The sequence below is a fragment of the Neomonachus schauinslandi genome, chromosome 5, assembly GCF_002201575.2.
Source record: "Neomonachus schauinslandi chromosome 5, ASM220157v2, whole genome shotgun sequence".
Taxonomy (NCBI): domain Eukaryota; kingdom Metazoa; phylum Chordata; class Mammalia; order Carnivora; family Phocidae; genus Neomonachus; species Neomonachus schauinslandi.
Window position 1 is genome coordinate 167,248,088 of NC_058407.1, and position 27,865 is coordinate 167,275,952.

Consider the following 27,865-nt stretch of genomic DNA (forward strand, 5'->3'; position numbering starts at 1 on the left):
GACACACGCATTCATACTTCTCCCAAAGAGGATGGGCATGGCAGCAAGGCTCTTGGGCCCGGGGTAGGTGATCTGGGAACAGAGGAGGGAGGGAGGGAGGGAGGGGGGAAGGGGGGAGGAACCTGAAGAATTCTGAAGTGTGGTTCACTACTTTTGGTTTTCTACCACATCCTGGGGCGGATCTAGCCCACGGCGGGGGTGGGAGGGAAATGGCGGAGGGAAGGTCTTTGCTTCCCCTCGGCCCCATCCTCTTGGGCTGCCAGCCCTTAAAGTCAAAACACCATTTGCAAATCCAGGAGTCAGCACGTGTAGCCATAAAGTGGTGCTACTTCCCACATTCAATTAGCGAGGCCCCAGAAACTTGAAACAGTTAAGTCCGGCACTACCAACATGCCGCCACTCATACGATTCAATTCTTCCTCCAAACTCGATTCAAAGAGCAATGGACATGAGCATCAGACGGTAACACAGGACAAGGCTTTGAACATACAACCCGGGGGGGGGGGGGGGGGGCACGGGGCGGGCGGGGAGGCAGCTGAACAGTGGGGGGACGTCCTGCCTGCTCCGGGCGCTTCCCCCCCCTGCAGCTGCCAGGCTAACAGTCTTGAGCCACCAAGCTTTTAGGGGCCAAACTGGCAGAGGGTGGGGGACAAAACATTGACTTGGACTTGGCAGGAGCAGCACCCACTGGGGTCTCCAAGGCAAAGCGAAATTCGGGGCCACTTAAAAAGGAGTGGATCCTGCAAGGAACCAGTGAGGGACAAAGCAGCAAGAGATGGGGAAGCAGGGTCCCCTAACGGGCCCGGGGAGAACCACTTCTTATAGGCAAGCCAAGCAAGGTAAAGCTGCGGGGCTGACCCAGCTCCCCGACTCCTGTCCCCAGCAGCGACAAGGGCGAGGGCTGTGCCTGTGACCCCCCCTCCCCCCGCCAAGCCGGCTCTCGCGGGGAGCAGCGGGAACACACCACACAGGAGTCAGGGAAGGAGGGGACCATATGTACAGATGTTCTCGCGCTCTCCAGCCTCACCGCGGAGCTGTTCAAGTACAGGGAGCGGGCTGCCGCCCCTGCCCCCAGGCCCGAGGCTGCTTCCTTGAGGAGCGGGACCAGCCACCAGGGCTGCCGCTGCCTCCCCGCTGGCGGAAGCCAGAGATGGGGGCGGGGGGTGGTTGCTCTATGGAACTAGAAGGGTCAGAGGCTCTTCCTAGCAGGTGCTGAGGTCCACATTTGGGCAAGGAGTGGTGGGGACGGAAGGGGGCCAAAGGCTATTTCTTGCGGGCGTGCTGCCTGCGGGCCTGCAGTCGCTGCCGAGCCCCCGGGGTCTTGGATCCTGCACCAATGGAAAAGGAAGGGGCCGCCGAGCCTGGAAAGATGCAACAAGGTCTCATCAGGGCAGCTGCTGCCTGGGGCACTTCCCCGGGCACCCCAATCTTTGGAAGGTTAGGCCAGCAGAAGGCCGGGTACTAAACTGGGCCTCCCAAAACCATGTCAGTTGCTGGGGGGTGTGGGGGGGTGGAGAGGGACTAGTAAAAATGCAGAATCCCAGGTCCTCTGCGAGTGAGCGGGAAGGCATTGTTACCTGGCTTTCCAGTGGTCGGGAACGTTCCCCCCAACTCCATGGGCTGGGCTGTGCTGGCCTTCCAGCCAGGCCACATCTTTCTCGGGCTTATGAGGCTGATCTTTCCCGGGGAGGGGGGCCCCAGAGCAAGAACCTGCCGAGACCCCCTCCCTCTCTGGAGAAACAGGACACGCTGGCACCGAGGGGACTTGCTGCTTACCGAAAGGTCCGACTCCAACAAAGCCTTGGGTGGGTGTTGAGGATGCCCCAAAGGAGAGACCACTGCCTGACGCGCCCACCCCGGGGGCAGGGGTGTTCTGACCAAAGGTGGGTGTGGAGGTGCCTAGAACGAAGAGACCGCAGAAAACTAGCCACTAGGCCAGTGCCCAGAGGGCGTCCCGGGCCGGGTACTGAAGCTGGGGGGCGACCCCACAGGGCACCTCCGCCCTGGCCCCCCATGCTGGCTCACCCCAGTGGTGGGGACTGCCGCTTTCCCCACCGGCTGCGGCCAAGCCAAAGCCCCGCAGCGCTGCCCTCTGGCCTAAAGAGCAGAGTCTGCATTTCCGTGGCCACCAAAGCACAGGAGAGGGGAACACTCAGTTTAACCAGGTTACTTCCCTCTGGGGGCTGAGTTCTCCCTCCTCTCCCCATTTACCTGTCCCTCACTCCAGAAACCTGAGCCTTCCACCAAACACCCCCACCCCCCCATGGGTCCTCTTGCCTTCCCATGGCCACACCAGACCGCCTCTGCCCTCGCCACCAGAGGTCCACTGTCCAGTCCCACCACTGCCTCCCGACCGCCCGGAGGGCTGGCCTCCTCGCTCCAGCCCTGAGCCTGCCATCTTGCTGTCTGCCTCCACCCCTGCCCCCTACGGTTGCCCCTCACCGCCACCAGGGGCCATCCTAGCTCCCAGAGGGCCCCCAGGTCCCTGCACCCCCCCCCCCACGGGAACCTGTTGGAGCTGCCACGGGCGGGGTCTCCCTGCCCCCCAGCACTCATGTGAATGTTGCTGCACCGCCTGGCCTCACCTCAAATTCATTACCCCAATTCTCCGGCGCTCAGAACTTCCTGACAATTCTACTAGGTTCTCATTAAGTTCCTTTGCTCACCCTCCAAACGACCACTTCGAGAGGCCCTCATCTGTACACACCCCTCCCCAGTCCACTCTCACATTTAAGAACACAAACCATCAGGATCAGAACTCTGTGAGTCACCTGCCGCGGGGCAGCTAAGATCACTTCATTCTCCTGAAATTCTACAGGGATCTCCCTCTGCCCTTAAAATCCAAATTTAACCCTTAAGCCCTGCATGACCTTCAAGGTGGCCTACCTCTCCACAGCATTTTGGATCATTTCCCTTTTTAGATCCTCAAGCCGCACCTTGCTTTTTGTCTGTTCATGACTAGAGCGAGCTTGCTCCTGCCCCTGGGCCTTTGCACCAGCGCCCGTGTGCCCGAAAAGCGTGCTCTCACACACACACCTACCCACCACACTCCCAGTCCCTGTGCCCAACACAGAATTGGCTTCAATTTGCCCCGAGAGGCCCACCCTCCTTGACTACCCGAGGAGCTCCTCCACGGCCACTCGGGACGCACTGCCCCCTGGCCGGAGGCTTCCCGCTCCCTGAGCCCGTGTCTAACTACTGACCATCAGCCCCGGCCCGGCCAGACCGTGGCGCGCTGTCGGCGAGGGGGCCGCGCTGGCACTTAGACCAGTGCCCGGTGCAGCGGACCGAGGCCATTCCCGAGCTTACCTCCAAACACAGGTTTGCTCTCGGGCGTGCCGGCCACATTGAAGGCAAAGGGTGTGCTCTGACTGGGCGCGCCCAACGTGCTCTGACTCAAGCCTCCTCCGAAAGGGGTCGTGCCGCCGGCGCTCCCACTCTGTCCCGTGCCAAAGCTGAACGCTCCGGAGGTACCGGGGGCGGCCACGTTGATCCCAAAGCCCCCGCCGCCGGCCGCGCCGGCGGATCCCCCAAACGTGAAGGGCGACAGCGTCGTGCCGCCGAACACGGAGCCGCTCGTCCCGCTGCTGGTGGTCTGGGTCGTAGCTCCGAAGCCCGAGGTGGTGGCCGCCCCGAAGGAGAACACTGGCGTGCCGCTGCCGAAGGCAGGCTGGGTGCTGGCGGCGGTGCCGAAGGCGGAGGCGGCGGGCTTCAAGCCGCCGAAAGCGGACTGCGCGGCGCTGCCGAAGGCGGGCTGGGCCGGGCCGGGCGCCGGGGTGGCGGCCGGGGCCGGGGCCGCGGAGTTCGCGAAAGCGAAAGAGCTGCTGAAGCCGGGGGCGAGGGCGGGCTTGGCGGGCCCCTGCTGCTGCCCGTTGGCGGCCCCGAACGCGGGCTGGGGGTTGGCGCCCGGGTACGACGGCGGCGCGGGCTTGGGGCTCGAGCCGAAGGGAATGTGGAAGGCCGGGGTGGGGGCGGCGGCGGCGGCGGCCGTGGTGAAGGTCAGGGCCGGCGGGCTGCTGGTGGCGGGCGCGGTGAGGCCGCCGCCGAAGCCGCCGAAGCCGGAGGTGCCGCCGCTGCTGGCGGCTGTCTGCGCGGCGCCGGGGACGGACTGGCCAAAGGTGGTGACGGCTGTCGACGCGGGCGCGGCAGGGGGCTTGCCGAACTGGAACACGGAGCCCACGGCTGGGCTAAAGCTGGCACCGGAGGCCGGGGGCGCCCCGAAGAGGAAAGGCGCGGCAGCGGAGGTGGTGGTGCTGGTCACGCCGCTCACGCCAAAGCTGAACGTGGGCTTCGAAGCCGAGTCCGCCGACGTGCTGGCCGTGCTCGCGGGAGCCACGGGAGCCACGGGACCCACGGCTGAGGCGGCAGTGGCCTGGCCGGCAAAGAGAGGGCCGCTCGTGGCAGTGGCTAGAGCAGCGGTCTGACTGAAGGAGAAGGGAGCGGACAAGGGCGCAGATGTAGGGGGCCCCATGCTGCCGAAGACGGGCTTGAAGGTGGGCTGAGGGCTGCTAGCAGGTGCAGGGAGGGCGGAGCTGGAAGGTGTCGTGGTGGGGACCTTGGAGGGGCTGGACGGCAAGGGGCTCTCGTTCTCGCTTTTTGGCGGGGCCACAAAGATGGGCTTGAACATGGGGGATGCTGAAGACACAGCGGGGGCTGTAGACGCAGGGGGGTCAGCGGGTGGGGTGCTCAGCATTCCCAACAGAAGACTCTGCTTGGGGGTGGGGGACCGGACAGCCGGGGCTGGGGATTTGGCAGATGTCTCAGCCTGAGGAGCCGGAGGTGACCTGGTGGTGTCAGTGGCTGGTGTCGGGGATGCAGCAGAGGTCAGCCCCAAGAAAGTGGCTGCATTTTTGGAGTCCGAGGAAGTGCCTGGAAGGGGCCCTGACTGTGAAGAGCCAAGAGGGGCCAGAAGGCTGGGTGTCTTCGGAGGCAAAGGGGCCACAGTGGTTGCCACTCCAGGGGATTCTGGGAAGAAGAGAGAACGTGAATTCTGAATACCTCCGACGTGATGGCATTCAATGCTTCTGTGCCCCCCTCGCCCTCCTGCTCGGCGCAGTGCTAGGGCTCCCAAGTTAAGTCAACAAATGTGACCTCATCTATACCACAAACCCTTCAGGTATCCACTCCCTAAAATCAACGCGGTGTTCACTATTTCTACCCTTCACAGACCGTAAGATACAACGGAATACGATTTGGCCTAAGTGGGGGGTTAACTGTGTAGAAACTAAGGAAAACCCAATCACCCAAACTCAAGTCCATTTAATTACCTAGATGCACCTTACTCACCCCAGAAAGACTGACTGCATTTGCCTACTGTGTGCCGAGTGCGGAGCACAGAACCGCACAGAAGGGTCCCTCCCCCAGGCCCTGGGAGAGGCCGATGCCTGACAGAGCCCCCCACGTGATGAAGTGCAACGAGCGGATGTGGGCACATAAGGTGCCGTGACGGACCCCTGGAGACCTCAAGGGCAAAGGATGCCATCCTCTCGTGCCTGTGGTCTAAAGGCACGCGGCGGGATCTCCAACCATGTGATCTCCCATTTCCATTTCAGAAAGCCTCACGCCTCACAAGCTAAATGTTACGCGCATATTACTGAGGATGACGGCAAGGTTCCCAACAGCTCAGGAAGGGAGTTTCAAATCATGAACCACGGGACTCCTAAAGTGAGGCCGCCGACCCCAGCTTTAAGTATCGCAGCCCCCTTCCCGAAAGCTTCCCGATTAGAGACTTCTGGAGCTCTTTTGCGCACACCAGCTCGGGTTTGGTGAGCCACAGCAGGCTCAAGCTCCCACAGATTTCCGGGGACTGGCAGGCGAGCTGCTTTTACTTCGGGGGAAACCTAGGTCCTTCTATGCTCCGGGGCCGGGGGCTCTCCCACTCACCCGGGGCAGATGATAGGCCGGCACAACTCTGCATCTTCTTCAAGCTCTCCAGCAGCGGGCTGCTGCCGGGGGCTGGGAGGGTGGCTGGGGAGGTGGCAGTCCCAGCAGCGGGCAGGGTAAATGTCAGAGAAGGCTGAGTGGCAGGGGGCTTCTCGGCGACAGAGCTCGAGGCAGTATCTAAGCAAGGAAGAAAGATCGTGTTGGGTAATTCTCTCTGGGAGTACACCAGAGAACACAGGGCGCTCGGGATCCACTTATCTGGAAATGCCTCCCCAATGCCAGTGCCCACGGTTCCCGCTAACACCGAGGACCCAAATGGATTTCTCAGATGAGAAGGATCCAACTAAAACCCCAGGAAACGATTCCTTTCCAGGGCATGGACCTGGTCGGTCTTCCTTACCGGTCCCGTCTGCCAGGGCCTTGTTAAACCACTGCAGCGAAGCTCTCTTTTCCAGATCGAGGTCTTCGGCAGTGATGGAGTAGCCAAGCTGGGGAGGGGGTGGCTGCCAAGGAGGAAGACGAGAGGCCCGTCAGTCAGAGAAGCTGGAGGAGGCCTGTGTTCAGCTTCCCGAGAACTGGGGAGCGCTGTGCTGGGGCGGACGGGTGTGGCCGGACAGAGCCCTACCAGCGTCAGCCGGGCCCCTCGCCGCGACGGCAGCAACTGGACCCTCCGCCTGCGCTGCCTGGAGCTGCCAGGTGTGGGCGGGGAGCTGCACGAGGTCTGCGCCTTCCACGTGCTTGTATCTGCAGCTAAAGAAACAACACGGGCTTGTCTTCTTCCTCTTCCCTTCCAGAAACGGCTAGGTTTGTCTATCCACCCGGCTTCCCACCCTCTCTTCACTGGGTACCTCTGAAAGGTCGCATTTTCCGTGCTTGGGGCCCTGGGTAGTGTGTGCAAGATTATTTCTGACGGGAGGGCATAAAGAGGGAACTGCCCCAAATGCAGGCAGATGAGTGCGTACTACCGGCCCACCCGCAGATTCCGGCACCTCGGCTGACCGCCAGCCCCAGTGACGCCGGGCCGCGACGTCGATCTGCCCGCGCCACAGACTACAAACCTCTGACCGGACAGGCCCCACACGCAGCGACGCTCGGCGCGTGTTCTCGGAGCCTCCAGAAACACGCCCACCTCAAGTCACTCTCGTGCGCTTATCCACCTACCCTTTTCTCCCGGGGCCTCCTTGTCTGTTGCCAACGGGGTTGAAGAACTGGAGCGATGAGAAAGCTCGTCTTCTCTGCGGGTGGAAGAGGCACAGGTGCACTTAGAAACACCTCCTGACTCGGGCTCCGGTGCCGGTGAAGCGTCTGCCTTCGGCTCGGGTCACGATCCCGGGGTCCTGGGATCGAGCCCCGCCATCGGGCTCCCTGCTCCGCGGGGAGCCTGCTTCTCCCTCTGCCCCCCAACCCTGGCTTGTGCTCTCTCACTGCTTCTAATAAATCTTAAAAAAAAAAAAAAGAAAAAAAGAAAAGAAAAAGAAAGTCCTCCCGACAGAGTACTGGGTAACTTCTTACACCCTCCTAACTACCAACTGGCCAAAGTCCAGACCATCATGATTTAAGATCAAAGTATGCCAAGACAAAAAATTTAAGAAATCAAAAGAAAATTCCTACAAAACGAAGGGAGGCAGTTCACAGACGCCATGGAGAAACCTTTGTCTTACAGCAAGCACAACACAATAACCTTCAAAACCTTACTTTCAACCTGCCAATCCCTGCGAGCTGTCACACATCTGACCCCAAGAGCAGCGTTCTAGTCGACTTTCGGTGCCTAGAGGGTCAGCCGGAGTCTAGAACGTGAGCTCTCCTGCCCCTGACGTAACTCACTCTGCTCCCTGCACACCCCGGCTGCTCCAGCTGCAGAATGAGGAAGAAAGCCAGAGACTCTAGGGTCAGCATGAAGACTGTAAGAGAGGAGAGTAGTTCAGGCAGGTACTTTCCCTGTCCTTCTAGATGGCAATTTCTTTGACTCTCCAAATCACAGCTGCAGGAAGCCTAAGAGCCAAGCACGTGTCCTTCCTTTCCTGCCCTTTTGTGAATCCGCAGGCGAGTCAGGACTCATTACCTTATTTTCTTTGCTGGCCTCTCGGGGGTCTGGGAGCGAGATGAGGCGGGGCTGGAGAACGGGGACGAGCTGGGGCCACTCCTCTTCCAAAGCTGAAAGGCAGACCGCAGAGACATGACTGAGTCTACAGGACAATATAACTCTGTGTTCTGTTCATCACTGCTATCAAGTCTCCTTTTCAGTAACTTTAACATTTCTTTATGGGGCGCCTGGCTGCCTCAGGCAGTAGAGCGTGTGACTCTTAATCTTGGGGTTGTGGGTTTAAGCCCTATGTTGGGTGTAGAGATTACTTAAAATAAAATCTTAAGAAAAAAAAACACAGGTGCCTGGGTGGCTCAGTCGTTAAGCCTCTGCCTTCAGCTCAGGTCACGATCTCAGGGTCCTGGGATCGAGCCCCGCATCGGGCCCCCTGCTCTGTGGGGAGCCTGCTTCTCCCTCTCTCTCTGCTGCTCCGCCTGCTCGTGCTCTCTGTCAAATAAATAAATAAAAATTCTTTAAAAAAAAAAAAAAAGATTTATTTGTGAAGGAAGGCCCCTGAAAGAAAGTCAATTGCCAGTATTAAATAGGGGGGGGGGGGGGCAATAATCTGAACAAGTAAGGGGAAGTGAAATAATAAATGTACAAGGAGCAAATGTACCTTTTGCATACATTAAAAAGTGGAATGTCACACTCAGTCATGGTTTAGAGCCATGATGCTTACAAGTTTACACTGCCTTACAGAAATGATAAAATTAAGAAACTTTTCCAACCCTTCCCCCCAAAAACCCTATCACAGCAAAGATAAGCCAGTAAACTGATTTAGTCCTTTCATTAAATTTTCAGTTTTACTTCAACTTTATTTTTTAAAAATGTGCTACCATGACATTCATGACTTTTGCAGCATCTCTGGTATTTACTTTTTTTTTTTTTTTTAAAGATTTTATTTATTTATTCATTAGAGACAGAGAGAGAGGCAGAGGGAGAAGCAGGCTCCCAAGGAGCAGGGAGCCCGATGCGGGACTCGATCCCAGGACCCTGAGATCATGACCTGAGCCGAAGGCAGACGCTTAACCATCTGAGCCACCCAGGCGCCCTCTGGTATTTACTGTTAAATAATAATTACCCAGACACCTGTCTTTTCCACCAGGCAGTCTCGATGACAAAGACGGTCTATTCTCCCCTCCCCTCCTGCGAAGCAGGCTTGCAGCAAAGTGACCGACGAGAGCTGGCACTCTGCACACAGCTGCATTCAGTCTTCAGCCGAATTACAACAATCCTAGCACTGCAGACCTTTTTCTCACTGAGAAGCTTCTAGTGATTTTTTAACTCCGTAACAGTTATATAAGGGGCAGCTGGGTGGCTCAGTCCGCTGAGTGTCCAACTCTCAGTTTTGGCTCAGGTCATGACTCCAGGGTTGTGAGATGGAGACCCATGCTCTGCGGGAAGTCTGCCTGAGAGTCTCGCCCTCTCTGCCCCTCCCCCACTGGCACATGTGCTCTACAATAAATAAATCTTAAAAAAAAAAAAGAGAGAGGGGCGCCTGGGTGGCTCAGTTGGTTAAGCCGCTGCCTTCGGCTCAGATCATGATTCCAGAGTCCTGGGATCGAGCCCCACATCGGGCTCCTTGCTCTGCGGGGAGCCTGCTTCTCCCTCTCCCTCTGCCTGCCACTCCCCCTGCTTGTGCTCTCTCTCTCTCTCTCTCTGTGTCAAATGGATAAATAAAATCTTTAAAAAAAAAAAAAAAAAAGAGAGAAAAGCTCTCTGTATAAAAGCACTGCCCTGTAGCAAGAGACCCCACTGTACGCCATCGGAATTTCCAACCGTACCAACAGTTCCACAAAACAGACATAAAACCTATGTGGGCAGGAAATAAAAACATCCCCAAGCAAAACAAAAACCAGAAAATTAAAAGGCAAACAATTTCAGTAAGAGTTAATATCTGTTACATGTAAACATGGGAGTCCTGCAACTCCACTTAAATATAATGAACATATCTAATGAAAAGTAAGATAAAGATATAAATCATAAAAAGAAATAGTCAATCCATGTATCTAGCAATCAGTTTAGTTCTGCATTGTAATTCAATTTTTAATTAGCTGAGTTCTCACTTCAGAGAGGCACTAGACCTTCACACTTGACAAAGAATGCAAAGATGAGCTAAGCGCTCCATCACCAAGGGACTGACAATGTGGAAAAGAGATGGGAGAGTACACAAACTGACTGTGAACAACCGAAAGGTAGCAGAGGTCTCTACACAGGAGCCCCAGGAGAGAGATGACACAGCGCTGGTTAGAAGAATCGGTAAAGGAGGGAGGTGACATCTAAGAGCCTTTCACGACTTCACAAAAAGCACCTGAAGAGACAAGCCGCACAGGCTTGCAATGGGACGGACACATCATCCCACAGCGGGAACAGAACAAGGAAGGGAAGGCACCAGGAAGGTATTAGGTGCTCCAAGAAGATAATAAATGTCCTAGTCTGGCTGATAGATCATACAAAGGAATAACTGGGCACGAGGTCAGAGAGGAAAGCTGGGGTTTGAAGCACTGAAGGCAAGGGTAAATATTCCTACTTTGGAAAATGACAAGTCTCATAAGACATGGATATATCAAGGCCATGCACAAAGAGGTCAGAGGACAGTTTACTTCTTCTAGAATTGGTCCCCGTCTAACGTGTGTAATGATTTTATAATTTCAAAGCTAGAGTTTCTAGTTCGGGCAGCTGTAGATTTGGCTACTTCCTAGCGTTCCCCTGGAAAAATACAGTTAGTCAAAGATCTTGACTGCCACCTGCACCAAATGTAAGGGCTGTCACCGATACTGACTAAATCACTACCTCAGGACATTTGTTTTGTCTTTTTTTCTCAAAGAGAAGCTTCAACATAAAGAACTTTCACATTACTTTAATCTCCTCTTCCTAATACCGACTTCTGAGAACTTAGCGTATGTGCAAATACCACACGGGAGCAGGGGGCCGGTAACTACTGGGACCACCAGACGGCGCTTACTGTTCGCGGCTGCACTTCCAGCAGGAGGTCACAGGCTCCACCCTGGAGTGAGGGCGCTGATCACAAACTCGGACTCTCTTGCAGGCAATGGCTATGTTGTTCTAGAGCAACACTCCCACCAGGGACAAGCAGCAAATGCTGGAGAAGATGCGGCCCCCATGTGTGAAGGTACGGCGTGCTGGGGAAGAGCTACCAGGCCGGTGAGACTTTGTGGAGACAAGAGGAGGAGCCAAGGGGTGAGCCCCCCCCCCCCCCCCCATTTAGAGCTCCTTTTTCTCTCTCGGTGACTGCCAATTCCAAAAGGAAAAGCTGCAGTTGGGAGACTGAGAAAAGCTTTTATCAGTCTCACGGGGTTGGAAAGACAAAAATGAATTCAGGGCTTTCCAAAGTACAGGGTCCCTAATATGACCTAAAGCTTTTGGTTGAGATCCTCAAGGCTCCATACGGGAAGAGAGGGGAAATCAGAAATAAACCAGCCCTCACAAGACCTGACAACTCAGAATCATGTCAAGTCTGCCCAGACGGAAGTCATCTGTCCCTATCCTAGCTACTGCCAGAGGTAAAATAAAAAAGTAAAACCTCTCTGGAGGAAGATACCATCATTCAGAGATTCAAGTTATTGTTACTTTTTTTTTCAATGTCTGACAGAGAAATACAGCAACAAAAATCAAGTATATAAGAAAGTAATATTTAACCAATACCCCAGAGGAAAAAAGCAGACATCAGAAACAGACCACAGAAGATTCAAATATTGGAGTTATTGAACAAGACTTCAGAAGAACTATTATAAAAATTTAAGTGACAATATGGAGAATGCTGGCAGACAAATGGTAACTATAAGAAAGAGAACAACAGTGATTTAAGAATGCACTGTATGGGCTAAAATAGCACATAACTAAAGAAAATCAGTAGACTAGACAACGGAAGAACTGGGGGAGGGGGGAGACAAAATGATGGGAAACACAGACAGACAGACAAGACAGACGTGGGACAAAAGGAAAAGGTCTAACATGTGTCTTTGAACACCAAGACGGGAGAAAACAGGGCAGAACATCTGAAGAGAAAATGGTTGAGGTGTTTCAAAACCGTCAAAAGACCTCAAGCCACGTGACAAACTCTAAGGAACATAAACCATAAGTGAGCACTTCATGAAATTTCTTCTCAAGTGAAGTTGAAACATTTACCAAAACTGAACATGTGCTGGGCCACAGAGCAAATCTACTTCAAGGATTGATAGGAGCACATCCTGTGAGCTAGTGGAATTTAGTTAAAAACCAGTAACAGAAAGATAACAACTGTTTTGAAATTAAGCAATGTATTTCTAAGCATAGAAATCAAAGAACTCAAAACGGAAATCAGAAAGTATCTGAACTGAATGAAAATGAAAAATACTTCTACTTCAAGACTGTGGTAAGCACCTAAGGTTTACAGGAAATGTATAACCTTTGATACATATATATATAATATATATATATATATTAGAAAAGGAAAAAGGCTGAAAAAAACCCAGTGACCTAAGAATCTGGATTAAAGAATTACAGGGACACCTAGGTGACTCAGTTGGTGAACTGTCTGCTTTCACCTCAAGTCATGATCCCAGGGTCCTGGCATCAAGCCCCGCCTCAGGCTCCATGCTCAGCGGGGAGCCTGCTTCTCCTTCTGCCTGCTCACTGCTCCCCCTGCTTGTGCTCTCTCTCTCTTTCTGACAAATAAATAAAATCTTTAAAAAAAAATTAAAAAAAAGAAAGAAAGAAATCCCAGCAAGTGGAACATGAAAAAAAAGAAAGGGCGCCTGAGGGGCTCAGTTGGTTAAGCATCCGACTCTTGCTCTCAGCTCAGGTCTCGATCTCAGGGTCATGAGTTCAAGCCCCACGGCTCCAAGCTGGGCATGGAGCCTACTTAAAAAAAAAGAAAAAAAAGGTCTCTTGCTGCAGCAACGCGAGTGGGAGCACCAGGCGCCGGGCTCAGAGTGGAACTCCACGGATCGCTTTAAGAAAATGGCAGACAAGCCGGACATGGGGGAAATCGCCGGCTTCGATAAGGCCAAGCTGAAGAAAACGGAGACGCAGGAGAACACCCTGCTGACCAAAGAGACCACTGAGCAGGAGAAGCGGAGTGAAATTTCCTAAGATCCTAGAGGATTCCCCACCCCCGTCATCTTCAAGACACCCCAGTCGTGATGTGGAGGAAGAAGAGCCACCTGCAAGATGGACATGAGTGACAGGCTGCACTGTGAACCCGGGCACTCTGTGCCGACACCACCGGCCTGCGCGTCTCTGAGGGGAACCCCCCCCAATCAGACTGCCAAATTCTCCGGTTTGCCCTGGGATATTATAGCAAATTATTTGTACGTTTAATGAAAATAAAACACACCTCATGCCATGGCAAAAAAAAAAAAAAAAAGGAAATAGTATCTGGAAGGGCAGAAATTAAATAGAACAACACGTAATAGAGTGACTCCTAAAACTGATTATTTGATGATACAACCTTGAAAAAGGAACTTCCTTAATCCAATAGAGTATTTACCAAAAAACTGTATCAGGGTGCCTGGGTGGTATAGTCAGTTAAGTGGCTGACTCCTGGTTTTGTGATCTCAGGGTCGTGGGATCGAGCCCTATGTTGAGCTCCACGCTCAGCTCGGAGTCTGCTTGAGACTCTCTCCCCCACCCATGCATTCTCTCCAAAATAAATAAATAAATCTTAAAAAAAAAAACCAAAAAAAACCTCACAACAACCCTATATCAAACAGCATATATAACAGGAAATGTGGAGAGCACTCCCTTTGAGATCAAGAAAATAAGGATGTTTGCTGTCACTTCTATTCAACATTGTACTTCAGGTCTTAACCAAATACAGTAAGGCATAAAAACTATAAAGTAAAGAGGGAAAAAAGCTGTCATTGTAGACAACATGATGTACACACAAAAATCCTAAAGAATATACAGATGATTATGGAATTTAGCAAATTTTTAAAATACGATAATCAGTTGTATTTGTATATATCAGCAACAGATTATACACCATTTACAACAGCATCAAAAAATATACCTAGGAATAAGTTTAATATGTAAAACCACTACACAGGGCAGTTAGAAATGATGTAAATAAGTGAAAGATATACCATGTTCATGGATTGGAAGATTCAACACTGTAAAAATGTAATCTCTCTCCAAAATAACTGGTAGATTAAAGGCAGTCTTAATATCTCACAAGTGTCCATTCTTTCTTTTAGTGGAAATTGACGAGCTGATTCTAAACTTACAGAGAAATGCAAAGGGTCAAGATCCAAGACAATTCTGAAGAGGAATAAGAGAAATAAGAAGTTGGATGACTTATTCTACTACATATCAAAACTAAAAGACTGTGTGGCACAGTGTAGGAAAAAAAGACAGGTACAGGGCAAAAAAACAGACAATGGAACAGAACAGAATCTAGAAATGGAGCCACATATATACACTTAAATTATAACTAAGGCAGTGCCACAGAACAACAGGAAAGGGATGGTCCAACCTTTCAATAAATGTTGCTTACTAAGTCAAGTGGTATTTTGATTGCTACTTCACACCGTATACAAAAATCAACTTCAGGTGGATTATAGATCCAAATGTGAAAAGAAAAAGAATAAAGCTTCTAGAAGATAGCATATCATCATCATGACTTTAGGTAGACAAAGAGCTCCTAAACAGCGCACACAATACACTAACCGTAAGTGTAAAGTGAAGAAAATGAAGTGGTGAGACACAGAGTAGGATAGTGATTTGTTGCAACACGTACAATTTAGAGAAAGCTTGTATCTAGAATATATAAAGAATTTCTATAAATCAGTAACAAAAAGACAAACAACTTAATAGAAAAGGGCCAAGAAACTTGAATAGGCACTTCATAAAAAAGGAAGTACAAATGGCTAATGAACAGTTCATACCTCTATTTCATTAGCAATCAGCAATTACAATACAACCACAAATTACAACCACAATGAAATTTGGTTACCAGAATGGGTAATTAAAGAGACTGGCAACATCAAGTGTTAGGATGTATAACCACAGGAACAAAATCTCACTGCAGTGGTCAAGAGTATTAACTGAAATGTAACTTTAAAAAATGATCCAACAACATCTACTACAACTGAGCACTTCACATACTTTACATATGTGCACCAAAAGACTTAATACGAACATTACGCATAATAGCTCTAAACTGGAAACCCAATGTCCAACAGCAGGAGGAAAAACGTAATTATGGTATATTCGTGTAAAGAAAATGAATTTCATGAAAGATTTGCTGCTACATGTAACAACCTGGATGCATCTCACAAGGAAAACAGTGAAAGAAGCCAAACACAAAAGAAAGCATATCCTGGTCTTCATTTATATAAAGTTTAAAAACAGGGAAAACTATAAGGTGCTAATATTCAAGAAGGAAGGAGGAGGTATAAGAGGGGCTTCTGGGGGTTGAAAATGATTTATTACTTGACTGGTTACATGAAGCTGTACACTTAAGGTATTTTTCTACATTATTAAAAAAACTAAATATAGATTTAACACAGAATACTATGCAATATATGATTTAAAAAGAGACAAAAAAGCACATACGTGATGATCTCATTTGTGTAACACAGACCAAAAATTCTCTGCATTATCTGTGTTCGCACACCTAGTACGAATGTTAACAACAGGTACCTATGGGATGGAGACTGGGACAGCCAGGACAGGGGAATCTTATTTTACGTAACAGTTATCTATACTTAAAAACTTTTTGAAACCAGGAAAGTTACTACGCGCAGCACGTCATACTTTCCAACAAGCAGAGTACACAGTAGAAAGTTTTCCTTCTACCTCAACAGTTATTCCTGGTTTCTAATAAAATCTATCAAAAGTATTCTATGCACAAATAACAAAGAACACTATACACACAATTCTGCACCTTGCTTTTGTTCTGTATTTTTGAATTCCCATCAGTGCCTCTTAAGCTACCTTATTCTTTTTGATAATTACATAGTATTGCAACTTATGGAAATATTGTTACTTAACCAGCCCCCCCCAAGGTACCTTTACATTGTTTCCAAGCTTCTGCTATTAAAATGCTACAATCAACATCCTTCTATATGCTTCTGAGTATATGTATAGAATTCCTAAAAACAAACCTGCTGGATCAAAGGGCACATGCATCTCTAATACTGATAATTACTGCCACACTGCTCTCCAGAGAACTGTATGAATGGACACTCCCATCAGCAATGCATGAGAAGCCTGTACTTACAAATACTTTTATGGTTTTTATTTTACATTTGTATCTTTAGTTCATTTGGAATATATTTCTCTAATATATGAAAATCGGCCCAAACTCACTCTTAAGAGACACAAATATGGGGTGCCTGGGTGGCTCAGTGGCTTAAGCATCCGACTCTTTTTATTTCAGCTCTGGTCATGGGATCCAGCCCTGCGTCATGCTCTGTGCTTCGCGTGGAGTCTGCTTGAGATTCTCTCCCTCCCTCTGCTCCCCACCCCCCCCCACATGCACATCCTCTCCAAATAAAATCTTAAGAAAGCGAGAGACACACACACACACACACACACTCTCTCTCTCTCTCTCTCTCTGTTCCTCACCCAACTGGTAAAAACCCAAAGCTATGACAACCTAATCTATTGGTGTGACTATGGAGAAGTCGTCACTCATATAATGCTAATGGGAATGCTAATGGTACATCCTCTAAGGAGGGGAATTTAAAAATATCTAGTGAAACTACATGCATCTAACTGTGGCCTGGGAAATCAGTATTCCAGGCCATATATCCAAGAAGTATAATGGCCAAAGAGTGAAATGACATTGTGAGTTAAAGCGTTACCTGCAGTACCACCTGTCACAGCAGAAAACTGAGACAGCTCAATGTTCATCAACAGAGCACAAGAGTAACTGCACTTACTGTAGGAGGAAAGATGAAGCAAGGCTCAAACTTGTACATATTACTGCCTCACGTGTTAGAAGGTGGGGTTTACAGATAGACATGGATTTGCATATAGTTTTAAGAAAAAAAAGACAGTGGAAGAATAGCCAAAAAGTAATAAAAATAGGAAGGGAACAATGTGGAGCAGAAAGAGGTTGAAATTGTGAACTTCTCTGAGTGTATTTTGTTTTCTCGTATGTTCTCTGGAACAATTTTTATTTTATTTATATTTATTCACATTTATGTTTACTTACATTATTTATTTTTATTTTTAATTTTTTAAAAGTAGGCTCCATGCCCAGCATGGAGCCCAAAGCGGGACTTGAACTCACAACCCTCAGATCAAGATCTGAGCTGAGATTAAGAGTCAACTGAGCCACCCAGGAACCCCAGAACAATTTTTTTTTTTAAATTTTACTTTTAAGTAATCTTTACACCCATGGTGGGGCTGGAACTCACGACCCTGAGATCAAGAGTCACATAATCCACTGACCGAGTGGGACGCCTGGGTGGCTCAGTTGGTTAAGCGGCTGCCTTTGGCCCAGGTCATGATCCCAGGGTCCTGGGATCGAGTCCCACATCGGGCTCCTTGCCCAGCAGGGAGCCTTCTTCTCCCTCTCTCTCCTTCTGCTTGTGCTTTCTGTCAAATAAATAAAATCTTTAAAAAAAAAAAAAAAAAAATCCACCGACCGAAGCAGCCAGGCGCCCCTGTTCTTTGGGACAATTTAAGTATTTTATTTTACATAAATAAAAACAAACTGTATTAAAAAAAAAAAAACCCCAAAACATTAAAATATACTGAACAAACCTTACTGTATATCAAGTTGGTGGTGTACCCAACTGAGAACACTGAATTCACATTACTCTAAAACACATATTTTGACTGTATCAAAAATAATTCTTAAGCTGATTCAAAATCTTACTGTTTATAATACATTGATATCATTATTTTGAAATTGTGTGTACTGGGACCAGTCAAATAAGTAATTATGAAGCAACACTTTTTGTGTAAAAATACATAAAATGAGGGGTGCCTGGGTGGTTCAGTTGGTTAAGTGTCTGACTCTTGATTTCAGCACAGGTCATGATTTCGGGGTGGTGAGATCGAGCTCCATGTCAGGCTCTGTGCACTCAGTGCAGAGTCTACTCAAGATTCTCTCTCTCCCTTTGCCCCTTCCCCTGTTTGTGCTTTCTCTAAAAGAAATAAAATCTTCAAACATAAAAATGTAAAATCAAAGAAATTATGTAAAAAGTTCTGTGATCCTAAATCTGAACTTAAAATTTCAATATGAACTAATGACTGAGAGTTCTCTTTCTAAAGGATATGTGTAATTTTAACTCTCCTAGAATCCAGACTGTAGTCTATAAAGATCATTTCCAACTGAAAAAAAGGAAGGCTACTTGAACAAATAGCCAACTTCAGTTGGAGTTGGAAATGTACAAGATGGATTTTTTTTCAAAGCTAAAAAGCAACAAAGTTATTTATCAAAAACTACTGGGATCAAAACAAAAGGATACAGGAGCCAATTTGAAAGGGCTCCCACTGGCCAAAGGTGGAAAACTTTGTGCCTCAAAAAAAGTGAAATGTCTATACAAACTAAGAAGTTCATAAAGATAATCACAACAGCCAAAAACTCATTGGTCACTTCTGGAGTTGGCTCTGGCATCAGCGCCTTCTTATTACCTAGATACTCCCACAGGTAGGACATGTTCTCCTGTACAGAATTTCAGTTAATAAATGCAGAGGAAATGACAGAATTAGATTACTACCATTTTGCAACCTAATAAAACCGTGGACCTAGGCAAAGATGATAAATGGATGCTAAAATCGTCAGATGAAAAACTCATAGAAAAATGAAAATGGAAGAATCTGACTGAAACAGCTGAGCCCAGGGATCATTACCAACCTCATAAAAGGGAGGCAGCCAGTCCTCACGTGCTCCTGGTGTGATGCAATCACAGGGATGTGATGTTCTGCTAAAATAACTGAACTTGAATCTAATCAAGTCTCAGGACTCAAATTCCCATTTACAGGGAACATAGGGGATCGTGTATATGTTAAAAAGATACCATGATGATGGAAACTTAATCTAGAATGTGGGAAATTCCACAGAACAAAATGATTCAGTTTTTTCAAAGGCATGAAAAAAATAGTAGTATTATAGATTTAAAGAGTCTAAGAGACCTAGGAACCAAATGTAAAGAACTGATGTTTGGTCCCTCAAACAAAGGAACTGTAGTAAGACAGTTTGGGATAACACAGGCAATCTGAACATGGAGCAGTATTAACAAATATTAAGGAATAATTACTGTTTAAGAGGAATAATGCCAATGTGGTTATCAATGTTTATAAAAAGTTTTAAATACACTGAAGTCCCTATACGTGAAATGACAGGTTTGTAATTTACTGTAAAACACAAGGGCAAAAACAGGGTGGGGTGCACTGATGGAACAAGACAAACAAAACGCTGGTAACTAACGAGTGAAGCTATAGGGAGGGAGGTCCATTAGATTCCCTTTCCTTTTGCGTACATTTTAAATTTGACATAATAAAAAGATTTTAAAGAACAGGTAAGTACAGGCATACTTCGTTTTACTGCACTTTGCAAATGCGGTTTTTTTTTGTTTTTAAGATTTTATTTATTTGACAGAGAGAGACACAGCGAGAGAGGGAACACAAGCAGGGGGAGTGGGAGAGGGAGAAGCAGGCTTCCCACTGAGCAGGGAGCCCGATGCGGGGCTCGATCCCAGGACCCTGGGATCATGACCTGAGCCGAAGGCAGACGCTTAACGACTGAGCCACCCAGGCGCCCCTGCAAATGCTGTTTTTAACTAATTGAAGGTTTGTGGCAAATCTACTTCAAGCAAGTCTATCAGTGCCATTTTCCTAACAGCATTTGCTCACTTCATGTCTCTGTCTCACATTTTGGTTAAGTATTGCAGTATTTCCAACTTTTCATTATTATTCTCTTTGTTACAATGATCTGTGATGAGGGATCTTTGATGCTACTTTTTTCTTTTTTTTTAAGATTTTATTTATTTATTTGAGATAGAGAGAATGAGAGACAGAGAGCATGAGAGGGAGGAGGGTCAGAGGGAGAAGCAGACTCCCCACCGAGCAGGGAGCCCGATGTGGGACTCGATCCCGGGACTCCAGGATCATGACCTGAGCCGAAGGCAGTCACTTAACCAACTGAGCCACCCAGGCGCCCCTGATGCTACTATTGTAATTGTTTTGAGGAGCCACAAACCACGCCCTTATAAGGCGGCTGACTTAAATAAATAAGTGTGCTCTGATTGTCCCATTAACTGGCAGTTCTCCCATCTCTCTCCCTCTTCCGGCCTCCTTATTCGCCGAGATAGTACAATATTGCAATTATACCAGGTAACGACCCTACAGCGGCCTCTTAAGTGTTCAAATGAAAGGAGGAGTCGCACGACTCACACTTTAAATCAAAAGTTACAAATGATCAAGCTTAGTAAGGAAGGCAGGTCAAAAGCCGAGACATGCTGAAAGGTAGGCTTCTTGCACTCAACAGCCAAGTTGTGAATGCAAAGGAAAAGTTCTTGAAGGACATGAAAAGTACTACCCTAATGAACACATGAAAGATAAGAAAGTGAAAAGGCCTTATTCTTGACATGAAGAAAGTCTGAATGGTCTGGGTGGAAGATCAAACCAGCCATACCATTGCCTTAAGCCAAAGCCTAAACCAGGGCACGGCCTAACTTCAATTCCAGGAAGGCTGAGAAGTGAGGAAGCTGCTGGAGACAAGTCTGGAGCTAGCAGAAGCTGACTCAGTGAGGTTTCAGGGAAGAAGTCATCTCCGTAACAAGGGGAAGCAGCAGGCGCTGATGTAGAAGCCGCAGGTCATCCAGAAGATCTAGCTAAGATCATTCATGAAGGGGTCTATACCAAACAATGGAATTGCAACAGAGCCTATACTGGAAGAAGATGCCATCTAGGACCTTCATAACTACAGAGAAGTCAGTGCCTGGCTTGAAAGCTTCAAAGGACAGGCTGACGCTCTTACTAGGGGCCAATGCGACCGGTGACTTTAAATTGAAGCCAGTACTCACCATTCTGAAAATCCTAGGGCTCTTGAGAATTATTCTCAATCTGCCTGTTGTGGTGTTTATTCCTACAACTACTCAAGCTTAGGCCTTCATTTTTCATTTATGTTATTGTAAAAAGCCTTCTGGATTACCTCATCTCAAAAATTTTCTCCCCTCAAAACTCTTCCTCCTTGAACGCTTTATTTTTTTCTCACTACCATATATAGGGTACCCACTTACTGACATGCATTGTAATGGATATTTTTCAAGCATTGTCTTCAATCTTTATAATAATCCTCGGGAGATGAGAAATAGAAAGTTGAAGTGATTTACCTGCCCGAGGCCCTATAGCTACTAAGTGTCAGAGGCAAAATCTGAATCCAAGTCTGTCTGGTAGCAAAGCTTGTTCTGTCCCCTAGGCCATACTGCATCCTCTTTCTAAGAAAGAATTGCAATTTTTTCTAAAAAATAATTTTAAAATATTATAATATTTTGAAAACTTTTCACTCAATTCTCAATGATGATAGGATGAATTTTATGATCCAGTGCAATCTGGACTGAATCTACCTTTTCAATCAAATTAATATCATTTATTGAATTATTCATTCTTTGTCCATTTATCTACAATACTGGCTGTTTTGTATCAGCTGTCCCCATATGTACTGGTTTACTTTCTGGGCTTTCTATTGTTCCCTGGGTCTAAGTTACCATTCAAGGGTTTGCATCTTCTATTAGCTCAGAGGCAATCCCAGTATCTGACGGGTGGAAGGTGGTTAGTAAACACTGGCTCATCAATTAACGCTTGGAGCACCTTTCCCCCATGCCACAAGAAGAACGTACCTGAGAGAAACCTCGAGTTGAACTGTAAGAACTGGTAATGGCATTGCGGCTGGAGCTAGGGATGCCACCCGTGTACGTGCTCGTCAGGGAGCTCACAGAAGAGGTGCGAGATCTCTTATTCGAGTGGTCGTCGGAGCTTTGGGAATTGAGACCTCTCTTCAGAGAGCCAGGCCTAACAAAAAAGAAAAAGGCAGTGAGTGTGCTATTTAAGGCAACATTCTTTTAAGGCTTCATCCATGGTCACAAAATATTTCTTAAATAAACTTAATAAAAAAGGATAAAGCTCTTAATGCTAATGTTACCACTTCAGCTAAATACCTTGGGCAAGTCAGGAAGGGAAAGCCAAATATTTAAAAAATTAAATGTATGACTCCACTTGTATAATATTCTAGAAAAAACTGCACGCTAATCTACAGTGACAAAAAGCACATCAGTGGATGCCTGGGACTGGGGGCAGGACTGGAGGGAGGCGTTACTAAGGAGCAAGGGGCAACTTTTGAAGGTGATAGTTATGTTTATTACCTTGGCTATGGCAATGGTTTAACAGGTGTATACAGGTCAGAACTTATCAGACTGTACATTTTAAAAAGGCACAGTTTATTATAATGTTAGTTACACGTCAATAAACCTACTAAAAAAACCAGAGTTAAGAGGAACCAACCAATTTTTTTAAGCTTCCAACAGAACATCTTTCCTGTAGAATAGTCACCCAACCTTTGTTACAATGTAGACAACTCACTTTCTCCCAGAGTGATGAATGTCAACCATGGACTAGTTTATTCTTACACTGGATGAAAATATATTTCCTCTTTCACCTATTTCACCTACGGATCTATTTGGAGCCAAACCGAACAAATGTTAGCCTTTTCTTCATGTGACTTCCCTCTCTCATTTCCTTATTCCCCTTGAGATTTTTCTCCCTTGGGTTAATACTTTAAACTTTCAAAACCCACTCATGCACGGCCACCACTCTGTAACATATTACAATTGCTTCATTCGGAATGACCGTTAGGTTGTGTTTATGGTCTCTTACAGTGCAGGCCACGGAACCAAGCACAACACTACACGGACAATGTGAGCAGAACTCAGGACAGCAGGAACCTCCGCCCCCCTCCCCACATGCTCCATTCTGGTCTTTGTTCTGCTATCAGCATAGACTGGGAGCACATTAGCTCTTTTGGCAGCCTTGTCACTCTCTTGACTCAATAAGCATGTAAGTTACCTCAAGTCTTTTCACACAGATTTCCAAGACACTTTCCCCCTCATCCAACCCCTAAATGTATTTAAACTCAATTGTACAAACTTAACATTTATCTTAAATTTCATACTGTTGCACTTTAACTGTTGCACAAACCTGTTTATATACGTAGTTATTAAATATATTTACAATCTCTCTTAGCCTTACCATATTTTTATCCATATTAATGAAAAAATATTAAAAGAAATTAGACAATAGTTATTGTGGAACATTACTCAAAATGTTCCTCTCTGATGTCAAAAACTTGAACCTGGGCTAATAAAGCAATGCAAAAAAACACAGAGGAAAATCTCTGTAGGACAACAGCTCTGACAGTGCCCTTCCCCAGTCTACCTCGTTCAGATGGATTCTCACTTACTTAGGCACAAAAGAAGCAGGGACTCCATTGGCCACCAGGGGCTCAAATGCTGAATGTCCACTCCCACTGCTATCATGGCGCCTGTGACAAATCAAAAAACCCTCAATTAAATGAATTGACTTTTTTTTTTTCCTTAGAGCATCCTCTCATACTCCTGGAACCTTATACTATTTCTATGGCATACAGAAATGGCTAGACAAGAAAAAGGCTGCTTCAAATCCTAAAGATTCTGAAAGGTAGATTTATTCTAAGACTGTCCTCATAATAACGAGTATAAAAATGCTTCAAGACCTTTTGAACTTATTCAGGTGTTATTATTTGCTAACTTCTCTCCAAAGTACTACTATCACAATACCCTACCATCCACAAATGAAAAACAAAAAACAAAAACATTTTAGGGACTAACCCACACATCCCATAGTGCTCTAGAGGTTAATATGGCAAGTCTGTTAGGGAAAAACTTCACATATCACACATAAGGGCCTATGCATGGTCCCATAATCACTGCTTTCTCCAAGTGTGAGAAAGATAATATAGAATCCTCAGTTATAGGCTCACTGGGGTCAAGAAAAATTTTAACCTTGGAGAATATGAGAGACTTATTTGGATCATAAGGAAGATGATTCCCTTTCCCACCTCCCCCACTCCTTGCCACCCCTGCTTAGCCAGTTGACATCAGTTCAAATTGCTCACCCATAAATCATCTCTACTCATCACTAGATCTTCCCATGTCACATAAAAACACTTCCATTTATTAATATCTCCCTACCTAACTTTGCACTGGTAGTACCAAAAACGGCCAACTTTGTAGGATATGAACAATCTGGTCTAGGTAATGGTTACATTTAACAAGTGTGGGGTCCACTGTCTCCTCAGAGTGCTTCCTTGACTAATGTATATGAAGAAACCCCCTTCTCATCATCTGTTATAGCATCCTGTTGTATTTCTTTTTTTTTACTTCTATACACACACAATCTAGAATTCCTTATTTTATTATCCAAGTCCCATGGGGACTCTGTCTTACTCATTGCTCTATCCACAGTACCTGGAGTAGGCCCAGGCACACATTAGGTGCTCAATCTGTCAAATTAAAAGATGCATGAAATCCTTAACTGATTCTTGGAAAGCAGTTATGCATCATACCTAGTGACTTCAACCTCTGCTCTTTCCACACTTAGGAGACAGATTGCTTATTCCATTTTCATTAAAATACCAGAAACCAAATAATGAAATTGGTTTTACTCTTATTACTGATAAATCTACCATATTCCAGTCTTCACTTTGCTTCGCCAAGCATTTCCTCCAGCACAAATAAGACATTCGAATGGTGGTTACCCAAATAATTAAGCAACACAAGCTAGTGAAGGGAAGATTTTTAGCATTCCCTCTAAAAAAAATAAAATTTAGCACATTTGTATCAAAAGTATGAGGCTAACATGGCTAACAGCTGTCAGCTTATCTCTAATACTTGTGGAAAAGGCAAGTTATAAAATTTAACCTGTACCTTGGGAAACTAACAGCATTAAACCCCTTGTTACCAAGCTCTTCCATGGAATCCAAAGAAGGGCACCTACTGAAGCTCAGAAACTGTGGAGTTGGTCTCTGTTTCTTCTTGGGAGTGATCTGTATATCAACAAATCACAGGAGTCTGTGTGGGAGGCCTGTTTAGTACTCTGCGGGGCCTGTTACCTTCTTTTATTTTCCTGGCTATCAGAAAATATTTGGTCTTCCTCCTCCACTGTCCTTTTCTTCCTCTCCTTGAGGGCACTCAGTACAGTCTCTTTTGCACATGGGTCTGGGGCATTACTTGATGGTGAGGACAGTGTTGAGTTGATTGTCTGCTCTGGTCTGTAATGAAAAACAAGATTCTGGCATTAAGATATGTTAATAACCATGCATATAGCACGGACTTCAGTCACTGGAAATCAGAAGCTATCTAATAAGCAAAAGTATACACTGATAGAAACTGCCCTTAGAATTAAAGCTACCGTCTAAGGCCAAAACAAAAAATGCTGTTCAAGGACTAGAGTTAGGGATTTCTCATTCAAATAAGAACTTCTTCCCTTTTTTGCTTTATAGTTCTTTTGTGAGAGGAACGGCTGTGGAAGAATAAGTGGAAATAAACAGGAAAGTTTATTCTGCCAGCAGTAATACTCACATTGGCGAACGAGTCCATTTACTATCCGGAGGAGCAATCCTCACTGTCACTGGGCTGCACACCATTTTGGAATTACGAGGAGACAGCACAGCCTTCTTGTGATAACCATTCCAGCACACTGTAGGAAGTACGCCCAGAAGGGAATACTGGGCCTGCTGGATTGGATATCGTCTTCGAGGTGTTATCACAAACCGGTTTGATAAACTCCCACAATCCCTATGGAGAATGGGAAACACATTATAGAACCAAAGAAGCCTGAAGGAATGGCAGAAATGTAAATTACTAAAGAATCACGTGGGTTCAGTTATCTTCCAGAGAGCTTAAACTGCTTAAAAAAAAAAAAAAAAAGGTTTTATTTATTTATTTATTTAGAGAAAGCTAGCACACGCGGGGGAGGGGCAGAAGACTAGGGAGAGAAAAATCTCAAGCAGACTACACCCTGAGCACGCAGAGCCTGATGCGAGACTTCCTCTCACAACCTTGAGATCACGACTGGAGCCGAAACCGAGTCGCAGGCTCAACTGACTGAGCCACCCAAGCGCCCCTTAAACTGCTTTTTGAGCCACAAAAAAACCCACAGCATTTTTATGGCAACGTTCCCCCATTCCATCTAAGGATGGAAAGTGGCAGCTGCTTAGCAGCTGTCCCTACAATGGACTTCAACAACTTTGAGAGGGAAATTGAAAACCCTGCCCACACAAGTAAAACTGCGATGGAAGAAAAGTGCGCGTTTGGACATGCAAGGAGGAACTTTTAAAAAATTCTTAAATCTTTTCAATCTTTTATGCTGAGTCATAAGTAATAAACAACCAAAGTCAAACATTTTTGACACCTAAGTTCATCTTTCAACTGAATGTACTTATTGATAATCTAGTATTTTCACCAAAGTTTTGTATTCTCTTGTAATGCTCAGCTATTGGGACTAAATGGAAAAGCCTCTTTAATTTGATCACCTTTATCAATCAAGTTTTATCAAAAGAAGGGTCTCCTGGGAACACCTCTTTGAGCTCGGCTAACTGACCTAATTGCTCTTATTGGTCCAAAGGAAAAATACAACAAAATATACTATATATCTACTCTAGAAAGGTCAAGATACTTTCACCATAAGTAGGGATATTTTAGTAACTTATCAAGTATTTTTCTAAACGCGGTTTTAAAAACTGTAAAGAAGGGAACAGCTCTGGCATCACATCTCATTCCAAAGGCTCAAGGAAGGCAGGGGACGACTGACACACACCAAGCTGTTTCAAGAAGACAAAGCGACACAGAATCCACTTTTGACTTAATGAAAAAGAAAATCAGATTTAAAAAGTCAAGCTCTCCATTCAAAGCCAGTCGACAGGAGGGTGTGGGAAAGATGAGCAGATCTTACCGGAGGGAAGGCCTCCTAGAGGATCGGAGAAGAGGAGTGGGGTGAGAGGGGTAAATGTGGTGAACACGATGGGCCGAGGGCGCGGGCGGTGCGGCGCGGGCGGGAGTGCGGCGACGGCCAGGCCTCTCCAGCAGGTCCCTGGCCTCCGGGGCGGGGGCGGGGGCAGGCTGCGGGGGGCCGGGCTTGCCCAGGTAACTGCCCATGAGGAGCAGTTCGGCGGGGTCCGGTCCTTCGAGCAGGGACCGCGGCTCTAGGAGATTTCCGTTCACCGCCGACTTGGCTGGAGGCGAGGCGTGCAGGGTTCGCTGACGCCGCGCGTTCCGAACGAGCGAGGAGAGGGCGCGCGAACCGCGGGGCTCGCGGCTCAGTCCCCACCAGGCCGCGGTGGCCCCCACGGCCAGCCAGGCCAGCGCCGCCGCCGCCGGCACCAGGTACAGCACGAGGCCGAACAGCGACAGGCCGAGGAGCGCCGCCCCGGCAGGGCCGCCGCAGCCCCCGCCCCGGCTCCGGCCGTCCCTGACGCTCGCTATCGGCCTCCGCCGCTCGCCTCCGCCAGCCGCCGCAGCCGCCGGAGACATCGCGGCTCCGCGCCGCGGAGAAGACTTAAATATCCCAGCGTGCACCGCGCCGCGCGCCGCGTCACCGCGCGCTGGCTGCGTCACTGCGCAGGCGACTCGTACGCGCGACTGCTGCGGGCAACGCCGCTGCTGCCTGGCAACGCGCTAGACCCGACCCCACTCTGCAAATGCGGCCCCCATAAACAGCGAGGTCGTCTTCTCGAGGCTTCCTCGCGTACACCGCGCGGCACCCATCCCGAGGTGACCCGGTAGAAGAGTCGCGTTAAAAATAAAAGCTCCGGAAAGCGACCACTCAAGTAATGCTTGATCCATGTTGTTTTGTAGAGGGCTGAACTCCCCGGAAGAGGTTGTTACCGGGCACGTTTTTCACGAT

The 27,865-nt window shown here is 47.5% G+C and overlaps 2 protein-coding genes across 4 annotated transcripts; one reads left to right on the forward strand and one right to left on the reverse strand.

Annotated features, from left to right (window-relative positions):
* Positions 1 to 516: 516 nt before the first annotated feature.
* On the reverse strand, positions 517 to 27,492 carry POM121C (POM121 transmembrane nucleoporin C). 3 transcript variants are annotated; one of them, XM_021700323.2, is made up of 13 exons: positions 26,915 to 27,492; positions 25,543 to 25,758; positions 25,074 to 25,232; positions 23,385 to 23,465; positions 21,769 to 21,940; positions 7,946 to 8,037; positions 7,045 to 7,118; positions 6,509 to 6,633; positions 6,284 to 6,386; positions 5,884 to 6,060; positions 3,310 to 4,965; positions 1,777 to 1,899; positions 517 to 1,361 (listed from the first exon to the last, which is right to left on the reverse strand). In XM_021700323.2, the coding sequence occupies exons 1-13, from the start codon at positions 27,490 to 27,492 to the stop codon at positions 1,264 to 1,266; spliced, it is 3,654 nt and encodes a 1,217-aa protein (XP_021555998.2). In that variant the 3' UTR covers positions 517 to 1,263. The 3 variants fall into 3 exon arrangements, with proteins under 3 accessions (XP_021555998.2, XP_044771642.1, XP_044771643.1); XM_044915707.1 differs by lacking the exon at positions 5,884 to 6,060; XM_044915708.1 differs by lacking the exons at positions 6,509 to 6,633; positions 7,045 to 7,118; positions 7,946 to 8,037.
* On the forward strand, positions 12,913 to 13,116 carry LOC110589741 (thymosin beta-10-like). Its single transcript, XM_044915712.1, has one exon. It carries the CDS (start codon positions 12,929 to 12,931, stop codon positions 13,058 to 13,060), a length of 132 nt encoding a protein of 43 aa, XP_044771647.1. The 5' UTR covers positions 12,913 to 12,928; the 3' UTR covers positions 13,061 to 13,116.
* Positions 27,493 to 27,865: the final 373 nt, after the last annotated feature.